Raw genomic sequence first — 12,200 nt, 5'->3', positions numbered from 1 at the left:
TCTTTGGGGCGACAATCTCCCCGAACTGCCTTCCCCCTACCTTGCCGCTCGCTATAATGAGAAAACGCCAGCGCAATGACACTCACAGCACTTCGGAAAGTTGGAAACTTCGGGCGACTTCGGAAATCGAAGTGCCTCAAGTGCGTTGCTGCAGGTGATTTTTCATTTTAGCAGTTCGGAGAGATTGTCGCCCTTTGAAGAGGCGATTAGTCGCCAGGCGAATAAATCTCCCCAAATCTGTCCTTGTGCCCCTGCCCTTCATGTCAACCGGCTGCAGTAATAATGTTAGAAATATCCCTCAGTGATTGGAGTCAGAAAGAATCAGAAGAAGGGAAAGAATTAAGAGAAACTATAAAAATAAATAGATAATAAAGACCAATTGAAAAGCTGCTAAGAATAGGCCATTGTAGAACACAGTCAAAGTGACCCTGCGTGGGGTGGGTGAGTAGCCTGAGCCCAAGAGCTTGCAGTCTAGAGCAGTGGTGTCAGCACAGAGTGAGTTAAAGGGCAGAGAAGTGACAGGCCCCGCCCCGCAGGAAGTTGAGTGCAGGAATGAAGCGGCGGATCAGCTCGGGAGGGAAGTGAGAAGTTATAAGTGAGCGGCGCGGGGAGGAAGCGGACACTTTATTCCCATTATTATTATTACTATTATTATTATTATTATTATTATTATTGTTGTTCCGCTGGCAGTTGTGCGCCTGACAGTCAGGAGGATGCGGCAGTGAGAGATGGAGCCGAGAAGGAGTTGCAGGTCGGGGCTCCTGTTGCTGCTGCTGATCGTTCAGACTCGGGGACAGGAAGGTAAGTCGCTCCGATCTCATCGCAAATCGCTTCCAGGGAACAGACAGGGGGAGACCTTTGTAATGAATGGAGCGAAATCACATCGGCCGATAAGGCTGCGCTTGTTGCTGTCATTTCAGTCCAATCTGATTGGCTCCAGCTCTAGTTGAACTACAAGTCTCAGCTCATGGCAGGGACGCGTTTAGGGGACATTGCCCCATTGTAGAGCCCCAGGGACATCATGTACAGGAGACTAGTGGCATCACTGTAAGTCATGGGGCTTGTGGCCCACTGGCAACTAATATGAGGGGCCCCAGGGACTTCATTCTCCTTCTCACCAGAGATCAATTGCCCCTCACAGGTCCCTACAATTACTCTTTTATTCTGCTCGGGGCACTTAGGTGGGACATATTGGTTCCGGGTGGGCATATTGGGCCCCTGTTGGTTCCGGGTGGGCATATTGGGCCCGTGTTGGCTCTGGGTGGGCATATTGGGCCCCTGATGGTTCCGGGTCGGCACATTGGGCCCCTGATGGTTCCGGGTGGGCATATTGGGCCCCTGTTGGTTCCGGGTGGGCATATTGGGCCCCTGTTGGCTCTGGGTGGGCATATTGGGCCCCTATTGGTTCAGGGTGGGCATATTGGGCCCCTGTTGGTTCCGGATGGGCATATTGTGTCAGTGTTGGCTCTGGATGGGCATATTGGGCCCCTGTTGGCCATTCTATTTTTGGGGTAACATTTCCTGCGTTTGATGACTCCCCACAATAAGCAAAAGCAGCTGTGGGCAAATAACCAGGGAGATGGCAGAGGACAGCGCCCAGGGACTGTTACTACAATTACATCTATGGGCAATAGATTGCAAGCTCTGTGCACTCTCAATGTCCACAAAAATTCTTGTTATTGCCCCTCCGTTGATCTGGATGGTGTCATCTGCCCCCCCCCAGCCAGTGCAAATCAATTATCTGTCAGAAATATCATTTGGAGCAATAATTGTCTGGGGTTTGGGCAATTCTAGGAGAATCTCTCGGGCAGCAACACACTTGCCCCGTGCGCCCGTCCAACTGGCTCTCATTCACCCTGTGTGTGGCACCGAGGCAGCGCTTGCTGAACTACAGCCCCAAACTTACACAACTCTTCTACCCGGGGCAATTGTACAACTCTGAGCATAGAGTGAGTATAGTAATAGTAACTGTATAGTAACAGCTCCAGGGCTCATACAACCTCCCAACATTTTGGAAATAAAGAGAGGGACAAAAAAATTGCCACACACAGTGCGGTGAATATTTGACCACACCCCCTAATTACCATGTTACTTTTACAAAATTTGGCAGGTTATGAAAGTTTGATCATATTTTTGTGTTTTTTTCAGTTATTACAGTTTTGCTAATGAAGGTGAATTGCCCTTTAAAGTTGTGAGTCTAACTTCTCCCAAGGGACCTGTTTATCTTATATTGTTACAATGACTTATTTGCTCATCTCAGAATTGTTACAAACGTATCTTATCTGCAGCTGTGGCTGTTCTGGGCTCTCTGCCAAAAGCCAATTAATTTAGAAACATTGTTCCTTTTTCTGCCTGTTCAGCGCAGAGAATATCGGGACTTTCCAGTACAAACGAGGGACTGCAGGTTGAGCTGTCAAAAGAGGGACTGTCCCTCTAAAAACGGGAGGTATGCTGATGTCTGGAAAGTAGGGGATGCTGGTACTTGTCTATTAGGAGAAGGAGAATTTGGGGTCTCTGATCATTTTATTGCTCATATCTGAATCCAGCCACTCAGCGATTCATTTTCCACTCTAATATCCCATCCGTTGCCTGGTTGCTACAGTTGTGATGCCCTAGCAACAGGATACCGCTTGAAATTCCAGTGCAGCACGAAAACAAATGTAAAACACAGAAAGTAAGAAATGAAGACCAATTGCAATTGTCTTAGAAGACCAAAGTCTACACCCTACTGAGAGGTGATAAGGGCCTCTGATGTCCATGTCTGGGAAGGGTCGATCTGTGCCTTAAAATGACAATTAGGGGGTTCATGGTACCCTAACAGTTCTCTTAGCCCAAATGTCTTTATTTCCATAATGGCGCAGTCCAGTGCGTCTCCTACGAGGAACATGGCGCAGCTTGTGTCAGGTGTTGGGATTTCGCAGCGTTTCATTGGCTGCCACCTTGTTTTCCTCATCACCCTCCGACTGATACTGAAATGTCGCAAAAGCTGTACTAGTGCAGGGTGAGAGTTGTAGTTCAGCAAAATCAATAGGGGGGACGTGGTAACCATGGTGTCTTAAAGGGGTTGTTCACCTTTTAACTAACATTTATTATGATGTACAGAGGGACATTCTGAGACGATTTGCAATTGGTTTTCATTTTTGCGTTTTTTTGATTTATTTCGCTTTTTATTCAGCAGCTCTCCAGTTTGCAATTTCTAGTTACTAGGCTCCAGATTCCCCTAGCAACCAGGCATCAATTTAAATGGGAGAAAGGAATACGAACAGGCGAGGGCTGAGTAGAAAGATGAGGAATAAAAAGTAGCAGTAACGATGCATGTGTAGCCTTACAGAGGGCATTCATTCTTTGGATGGGGTCAGTGACCCCCATTTGAAAACTGGAAAGAGTCAGGAGAAGAAGGCAAATGTTTAAAACCAATAAAAAAAAAAAATAATGGAGAATTAGCCATTCTATAACATACTAACAGTTAAAATGTAAAAGTCTCTCTTTCAATCCATCATTGGCCCATAGTGCTGACATATTCCACAGTGCTGTACAGAGCATCAGTATCAGCAGTCCCTCCCTGCCCCGGGGAGCTTACAATCTAAGGACCCAATGAGCCTGTGTGTGTGCCATTGGAATGTAGGATGAATGGGAAGTAATCTCCATGCAGACACAAGGATATCCTGGCTAGAACTAAACCTAGGACCCCAGAGCTAGCACTCCAAACATAGAAGCTACTGCCCCTTTTAGGGACTCTCATGTTGCCCTGGGTGATTTTATCCCAGTGGTTGTTGCCCCTTTAGCCGACACCCGATGTGTCTGTGTGTCTGTGTGTGAGTCTGTGTGTGTTTAAGTGTGTGAGTGTGAGAGAGTCTGTGTGTGAGTGTGAGTGAGTCTACAATATTGTAACACACAAATTAGGTCATTGTTGTGCGGCACAAACAAGGGAGGGGTGGCGAAACCAGACTCGGCTTCACAAAAACACCTTGAGATCTGGCAGCGGGTGCTATTGTGAGTTTTACATTGTGCGCCTCTCTCTGTTTGCCGTGGAGCTGGTTTTTAAAGGGAAAACAAACCCTTTTGTATCAGCAGTTGCTTTCTGCGTCCATTCAAACGCGTGTTTGTGTGTTTTACGCTGCTTTTCTTTATAAAGACGTTCTCTCTAGACTAAATCCAGGATTCTTCTGCCCGAACCGAATCTGAATGTTTTAACACTTTAGAATTGAATCTGCGATTCGGCCGAAACTTTCATGAAGGGTTTGGGATTCAGTCAAATCTCGGCCCGCGCTCCTCGTAGGCCCAGCTAGATGGACACTGGTAGAAGTGGAAATGACAAATCCTATCAAACCATTCCCTCCCCCAGTACTTGAACCCTAAAACTCCCGGGGGTGCTATATGTTGTCTTAATGGCACTGCCAAGCCCAGGACTGTGTGCGGATACAGGACGAGCAGGAAGTCAGTTCCAAATAAAAGTGTTACACAACAACACGTCGCTCGTGGAATGAAGCAAAACATGATACAAGTTCTTTCATTGTCACAGAGGGGAATACAATGTATAATGCAGTTACAGAGGGTTTGTTATCCTATATATTTATCTTTATTCCCTATTAATAACATTGGGATCACAGGCCTTCCTATATATTTCTCTTTATTCCCTATTAATAACATTGGGATCACTGACCTTCCTATATATTTATCTTTATTCCCTATTAATAACATTGGGATCACTGACCTTCCTATATATTTATCTTTATTCCCTATTAATAACATTGGGATCACTCACCTTCCTATATATTTATCTTTATTCCCTATTAATAACATTGGGATCACTGACCTTCCTATATATTTATCTTTATTCCCTATTAATAACATTGGGATCACTGACCTTCCTATATATTTATCTTTATTCCCTATTAATAACATTGGGATCACTGACCTTCCTATATATTTATCTTTATTCCCTATTAATAACATTGGGATCACTGACCTTCCTATATATTTATCTTTATTCCCTATTAATAACATTGGGATCACTGACCTTCCTATATATTTATCTTTATTCCCTATTAATAACATTGGGATCACTGACCTTCCTATATATTTATCTTTATTCCCTATTAATAACATTGGGATCACTGACCTTCCTATATATTTATCTTTATTCCCTATTAATAACATTGGGATCACTGACCTTCCTATATATTTATCTTTATTCCCTATTAATAACATTGGGATCACTGACCTTCCTATATATTTATCTTTATTCCCTATTAATAACATTGAGATCACTGACCTTCCTATATATTTATCTTTATTCCCTATTAATAACATTGGGATCACTGACCTTCCTATATATTTATCTTTATTCCCTATTAATAACATTGGGATCGACCATCAATTTGACCAGTCAGGCCAGTAAAATACGGGCCAGGTGGCGACCCTAGATAGGGGTGACTCCTGTACGATCCAGCACATTAGTTATTAGCCTTCTTCATTAAAGGGACATGCCAGTTTAACCCTTTGGCTCCTACAACGGCAGCACTTAAAGAATTAAACGCCCAAAGTGTGTCCTATAGAAGCAGAAATGTGTGGGAACAGTGAAGCCCAATATCCCAGAGAAAGGGATTTTATTTGTTCCCGATAACCCGACATAGTGAAACGCTGCAGAAAAAAGCTTTAACTCCGTGACTGCCAATCACAGGTTAGACTTTGAGCATCAGGTACTGATAGTGACAGATAACGCTGGGGCTCAGGCCACAGATATGGGAGCTGGTGCAAAGCTGCAGTAATATTATATATATATATATACACACACAATACACTGGATGCAATTGGCTTAGAACGTGCGGAGCATTTATCTACTTCAGCTTCCTAAGCCTCAGCAGTACTTTAGTTTTTCTGTGCAGATCATTAGAATATCCTAAGGGTTTCATGTGTTTGCCCGGTGTGCTAGTGCAACTATAACTATGTCTCCATTGCCCTGAGGAGCAGGGCCGCAGTTTGGACATAACTGATTTAATAGATGAAATAATATTGTGGGACTCATTTATGTAAAAATCCTGCACACGTTGCCTGGGGGTATCCAAACTTGAAATATCTCTTCTTTGAATTTCTCATTTAAATCCTTACAGTTCCCTTTCACATGCGGATACATTTGTCCTTATCTCTTTGCTGTGTCTCTTCTTGATCTCTTGCTCAGCATTCCAGGCCCCACTCGACATATCTCTACCCACGGATTTTCATGAGTATTTTAGGAGTATTCTGATTAGGACAAAGAGGTTTGAACTAGGCCTGTAGAGTTGTTGCTGAACTACAGCTCCCCTAACTATCAACCGGCACTGCTGGCTTTAAAGTGCTGGTCTGTCATCTTTGGAAAGGGCCAAGGGAAGCTGTATGGCATCTCCTATTCATATATATTTATATATATATATATATATATATATATATATAATTAGTGATATTCACAACAACAACATGAAGAGTAACGAGTATAACCAACCCATGCAGGTAGTAACATAGCCCTGCTGTCAGGAGCAAGTAAACTCTGCTGTCAGTCCAAAGAAAGTGGGTAAATTATTAATAGAATAGACGTGCGCTGCACTCACATAATGTTGGATACACACTCAACTGGTCTTTTTTACCGCGTTGGCCAATCTCCTGGCGGGAGATGATGATGTGGTTAAATATTAACCAGAGAACCACAACAACAATAACACACAGTCAGTAGATATGTAACACACTGGCAAGTACACAGGCTTGGTAGCCTACGACTGGCTTACAGGGCCCAATGCAGGAATAGAACCCTTCCATGCTTAAAGGGATTGTTCTCCTTTAAATTAACTGTTGGTATGATGTAGAGAGGGATATTCTGAAACAATTTGCAATTGGTTTTCATTTTTTATTATCTGTGGTTTTTTGAGTTATTTAGCTTTTTATTCAGCAGCTCTTCAGTTTGTAATTTCAGCCATCTGGTGGCTAGGGCTCAAATTCCCCTAGCAACCTTGTATTGACTGGTATAATAGATGGGAATATGAATAGGAGAGGCCTGAACAGAATGACGAGGAATAAGAAGTAGCAATAGCAATACATTTGTAGCCTTACAGAGCTTGTGTTTTTTAGATGGGGTCAGTGACCCCGTTTTGAAAGCTGGAAAGAGTTGCTTAGAATTGGCCATTCTATAACATAATAAAAGCTAATGTAAAGGTGTATTGCCCCTTTAAGCTTACGCATATATACGCTATCGCCCAAATCTTATCATATTTGCATAGTCCCTAAATTCCAGGAAGGGGGTCTGTTTTTTTTGGACAAGGGGGGGGGGGAGATGTAGTCTTGGAGAAAATATGTACAGTGTGAACAATTTTACCCTTTGTACAAACAATTATGTGGGTACAAATAAAAGGTATTTAGTCGATGCCAGGGCAGTTTGTCTCACTTCTATAACTTACAGTTACTGGACACAGGGGCTTAATCCACCGGTCTCATCTTTAGGTGTCAGGACCTTCTCAAGTTAGACAATTCTTGTATTTAAAGGCTTCATCCCTATGTTCTGCCATTCCTTCATCTCAAAGGTCTCATCTTCCCAAATTCTTCCCAAATTCCACAGATCCTCAACTCTTACAGGTCTCGTGTTTGTGACAGACCTTCCCAAATCTCATAGATCTCCTCTTTGTGCACAGAACTTAAAGGAAGTGCCTTCACTTGTTTAGGCAGATAGGTCTCATGTCCATTTGTCCAGATCTCCTTATCTTCCAAGCACCTCGGTTTCGGGAATAGACCTTCCTCTTACATGTCTCAACTTGATGTATACAGGTCTTCAAGCCTTAAAGGAATTGCCTTCATTTCTTGAGACAGGTCATGTGTCAAGCTTTATTAACCTCAAGGGTCTCATTTTTACTTATCCAGAACTCAACAAGCCCCACCAGATTCATGTTCTTGTCCTTCTCAACCCTTGGAGGTCTCACCATCCTTTCCCTGTTGGCATTTCAATTGACTTGGTTTATAGACCTCCAAGTATCCACTCCCTAAGCCTCAAATCCTCCTTTTTCAGGTAACACAGATTTTTTTTATAGTATTCACTTCAGGTGTGTTGACCCAAACATATCTCAGAGGGCTTTTATTTAGGTAAAAAAGACTTTATATTGCAGAATATAAAGTATATGTTTTACTGTTTACTTGTTGAAGAAAATGGGTAGGGGACAATGTGATTGACTGTTTACTCTTTCTTGTCCTCCGCAAAGGCAGTTGCTCAGGCACCATGTGGCACTTTGCCATCCCTTTAGAAGTGCCAGCTGGAAGCAGAGGCAGTGGGGGCAGATAGAGGGAGGTCTGGAACTGGTCAGATAATTCCTGGAGTTCCACTTCAGAGACCACGAAAGCTATTCTTTTTGTAATTCTTTATGCAACTAAGACTTTCATATACACACACCCGGGTTTTGAATTTCAAGCATCTGTCCAGTGTCCACCTCTACATGTCGACTGCAACATCATTCTCCGCAATGAGTTTTTGTTTTGTAGGATAAAATAGATAGAGAATAATGATTTAATAAAGCGTAGCCTCCCCTAAAATAGATGAACCACTATATATTCCTATACAAGTATAAATTCTGCAGTGGGAAACCTTATACTGGTAGTCTCCCCCAATTACGCTTATCCTGGTACTGGGGTTGACAGGGGTATCACTAGATAATCTCCCAAAAACCACTGATCTGAAGAGCATTATTGCTCATCACTCCTATAAATAATGAGATTACCTTAACTATTATTTACACATTGATTTAACTGTTTGGCACTACATTGCTGCATAAAGCACACCCAGAGATCTGGTGAATATTAATCACATTTCTTTCTCACAACTGCCTGTAAAGCTCTGCATCTCCATGTGCCTGATCTGGATGGGATTGCCATGAATTTTGCCCCCTCTTCTTCACTTGGAAAGTGGTACAAGGCTGCCATTGTGTTCTCTGGTTCCGCCCACTCCCCCATATCAACGAGGGTTAAAGTTTTAAAGTTACAGGCTCTGGCCCACTCCCCACTTCCATACACAAGATAGTGCTGCCAAGGGAGCCCTGTTGTGAGGTCATCTGAAAGCTTCTACTAGTAGTAAGAATGAGTAAGAATGTATCAGGGCAAGGTTAAACTAGCAGTTCCCTTCCTCCTCTGCAGTAATAGTTAAAACCAAATCTTTTAGTTCAGGTTATAAAGGGAAATTATGAGATTTAGGGCAAAGAATTCTGTTACACATGCCCCTCCTGAGCTCAAGCACTTGCCCCCTACATTCCCAGCACTGGATCCAAAAATATCTTCTTATCTAAGACTGGTGAAGGAGTTAAAGGACCAGTAACACCAACAAAAAAAAAAATAGTTTCCTATACATTTAGATATACTGTATTAGCACATGTAATAACTGTGTCTTAGTCACTAAGATCAAGCCACTTTTGCACAGCAGGTAACTTGTAACCTATTCAGATGTATGTGATATAAATAAATAATATGTCAAGCAAAATTAATAATTTTTTGTTTTTGTTGCATTGAAAAAAAAAAATAGTTTTTGGTGTTACTAATCATTCGAGTTCTGATAAGAATAGGTCACACGTTATCTCTGTGCACATATTGGGTGTAAACTTTTCACGCAGAGGTTTTTTTGCAGAGAAAATGCTTTATCTGCAGTTGATAAATAAATCTAAAATATTTTCAGTTTCTGGTGTGAATGGCCTTTACATGGTTACACGAAAGGGTTACATAACGTAATAGGAAGAGGTATAAACTGAGACTATAGGAGTCTTTAAAAACTGTAAGTCCAATGGGCTAAATGCAATTTTTCCTCTTTATTCTACTTAATATATTCTTCCATTATTATGCATTTGTTTCCCATAAAGAAATAGGGAATGACCATGAAATAGGCTAAATGGTTAGAAGCAAGAGGTTGCACCTGAGGAAGGGGTTGGACCCCGAAAGCTTGTGCGTTCGATACTTCTGCAAATAAATGTGTTAAAGGCATTGCCTAGCTGAATTGGTGTGCTTCTTCCCTACTTTGGATAGAAGCAAGAGGCCCACTGACACCTGAGCTCATTGGGAGTTTTCCTGGAATCCAGGTGGGCCAGTCAGATAGTGATGTGCGGGTCGGGATTTCCCTGACCCGCACCTGCCCTCACTCCACCTGTGCCCGCCCGCGCCCGACTTCCGGGTTCCTTTTATAGCCGGCGTTTGAAGGTGACGGGCAGGAGAAGAGCTCAACCCTCACCCGCCTGCAAACCGCGAAGTAGGGTTGCCACCTTTTGCTAATTTTTTTACCGGCTGGTGGGGGATGGGTACAAAAAGGGGCAGGTGCGACGTCAAAGGGGCGGGGTTGTGACGTAAAGGGGAGGGGTCACGGCGCGGTCACGACAAAAACTGAGGGAAAAAAAGTTTACAGGGGATTGGGGGCGGACTGAGGGGTCTTTTTAAGGGTATTACAAATTTACCAGCAGCTACATTGCCGGTAAATCTGTAATACCGGCCCCCGGCCTTGGCAGGTGTTTTACCGGCTAGGCCGGTAAAATACCGGCCCGGGTGGCAACACTACCGCGAAGAGGAGTGCGAGGTCGGCCCGAACCTCTCCGACCCGTGGGTTTACCCGCGGGTATGGGGCCGGGCCGCACATCACTACAGTCTGACACTGGGGAAGTGTAGCATTCAGGTGAATGAGAGGGACAGTATGGCTGCCCTGTGTGTGTGCGGAGAATAGTTGTAATGATATAAATGGTAATACACTGGCAGCTGTAAGTGTGAGACCCCTAGATGAGCAGTGGGTGCGGTTGCCATGTCACAGCTGAAGCGTCTGTGTAAGATGGAGAGGGGCCTGTTTTCCACACACTTAGTGACACAGACAATTCCCTTGTTCTTTATTCCTGCCCGAGGCTGTGGAACTGAGACACAAAGGCGAGATGAAGTGCCCCAGGGAGGCTGCACATTACAGCAAGGCTTGGATTTCCATTCACAGTGTGTAGGCCCGAGCTTGAGCAGCCCGTTGCTAGGAGACCCTTCCACACACACCAGGAAATGTCTGCACTAAGTCCCATGTCTGTCTCAGGCCTCCCTCACATCACTGACCTCTTCTTACACTCTAAGGGGAATTTAAAGGCTTCAGAAACATTTTTGTGGAGTTGGAATAGTTTGGGAAAGATTTGTATACAAAAGGTACCCCCCCCAACTCGGAATTCCTCTTTATTCCTCCCATTATTTACCCAGGAAAACAGCTCTGGGCTCTGAATTTAATCCTTTCTATTCCTTTAAACACACTGACCGCTTTAACTTAAAGGAGAAGGAAAGCTACGGAGGCATTTTATTGCCAATAGATTAGCCACAATAGTGCAAGCTAGAATGCTATATTTATTCTGTAGAATGTTTTACATACCTGAGTAAAAAGTTCTAGACACTGTCTCTGTTTAGAATAGCGGCTGCAGTATTAGCTTGGTGTGACATAACTTCCTGCCTGAGCCTCTCCCTGATCACCTGGCTCAGATTACAGCAGGGAGAGAGAGAGGAGCAAACTGAGCATGCTCAAGCCCTAGCCCTGGAGGTTTCAGCTGAAAACAGGAAGTCTGATACAGAAGCCCATGAGTACACAATAGAAGGAAAGAAATGTGCTGTTTCTTTTGACAGAGGACTCAGAGCAGCATTACTTTGATGGGTTACTGGTATATTTAGGTGGACCTTTCTGATAAACTTTCTTAGTTTTAAACTTTCCTTCTCCTTTAAACACACTGAAAATAATTTAACTAATTGAAATAATTTAACTGTGTGAAATCCTCTGGAGACATATCATGAATATTCTCCACAGGGAAATACAGGTACGGGAACCTTTATACAGGAAAGCTGGGGACCTGGGGTTTTCCAGATAAGGGGTCTTTCCGTCAAATTCTATTCATAAAGTCTCCTAAAAAAATCATGTAAACCAGTGGAGTAACAAGAGTGCGCCGGGCCCCCCAGTAAAAAAAACTTCAGAGGGGCCCAGCGCACTCTAATCCCCATCCACCCGCCCACTTCCTGTCCTGACCACTCCCCTGCCCACCTCCGCCCTGCCCACTCTCCGCCCACTCTTACCTGACTTGCTGGGGAGGAGGGGGTTTTCTATTCGCTATAGAGGAAGCAAACTACACAGTCCGGGGCTCCCTGTAACTGCGGGGTCCTCTATAGTTACACCACTGATGTCAACATTAAATAAACCCAGTAGGATTGTT

At 43.6% G+C, this 12,200-nt stretch overlaps 1 protein-coding gene across 2 annotated transcripts in view; it reads left to right on the top strand.

Moving 5' to 3' along the window:
* The first annotated feature begins 547 nt into the window (after positions 1-547).
* Positions 548-12,200, top strand: part of LOC108702492 (receptor tyrosine-protein kinase erbB-2) — a 31,196-nt gene continuing 19,543 nt past the window's right edge. For both annotated transcript variants that reach the window (XM_018237976.2, XM_041578173.1), the window contains exon 1: positions 548-801. In XM_018237976.2, the coding sequence (XP_018093465.1) occupies positions 729-801 (73 nt within the window). In that variant the 5' untranslated portion in view covers positions 548-728. The remainder of the gene's footprint in view (positions 802-12,200) is intronic.

This window comes from Xenopus laevis, chromosome 9_10S, assembly GCF_017654675.1.
Source record: "Xenopus laevis strain J_2021 chromosome 9_10S, Xenopus_laevis_v10.1, whole genome shotgun sequence".
Taxonomy (NCBI): domain Eukaryota; kingdom Metazoa; phylum Chordata; class Amphibia; order Anura; family Pipidae; genus Xenopus; species Xenopus laevis.
Note: the sequence above shows the minus strand (reverse complement) of the source record. Positions and strands in the feature narration are given on the sequence as shown.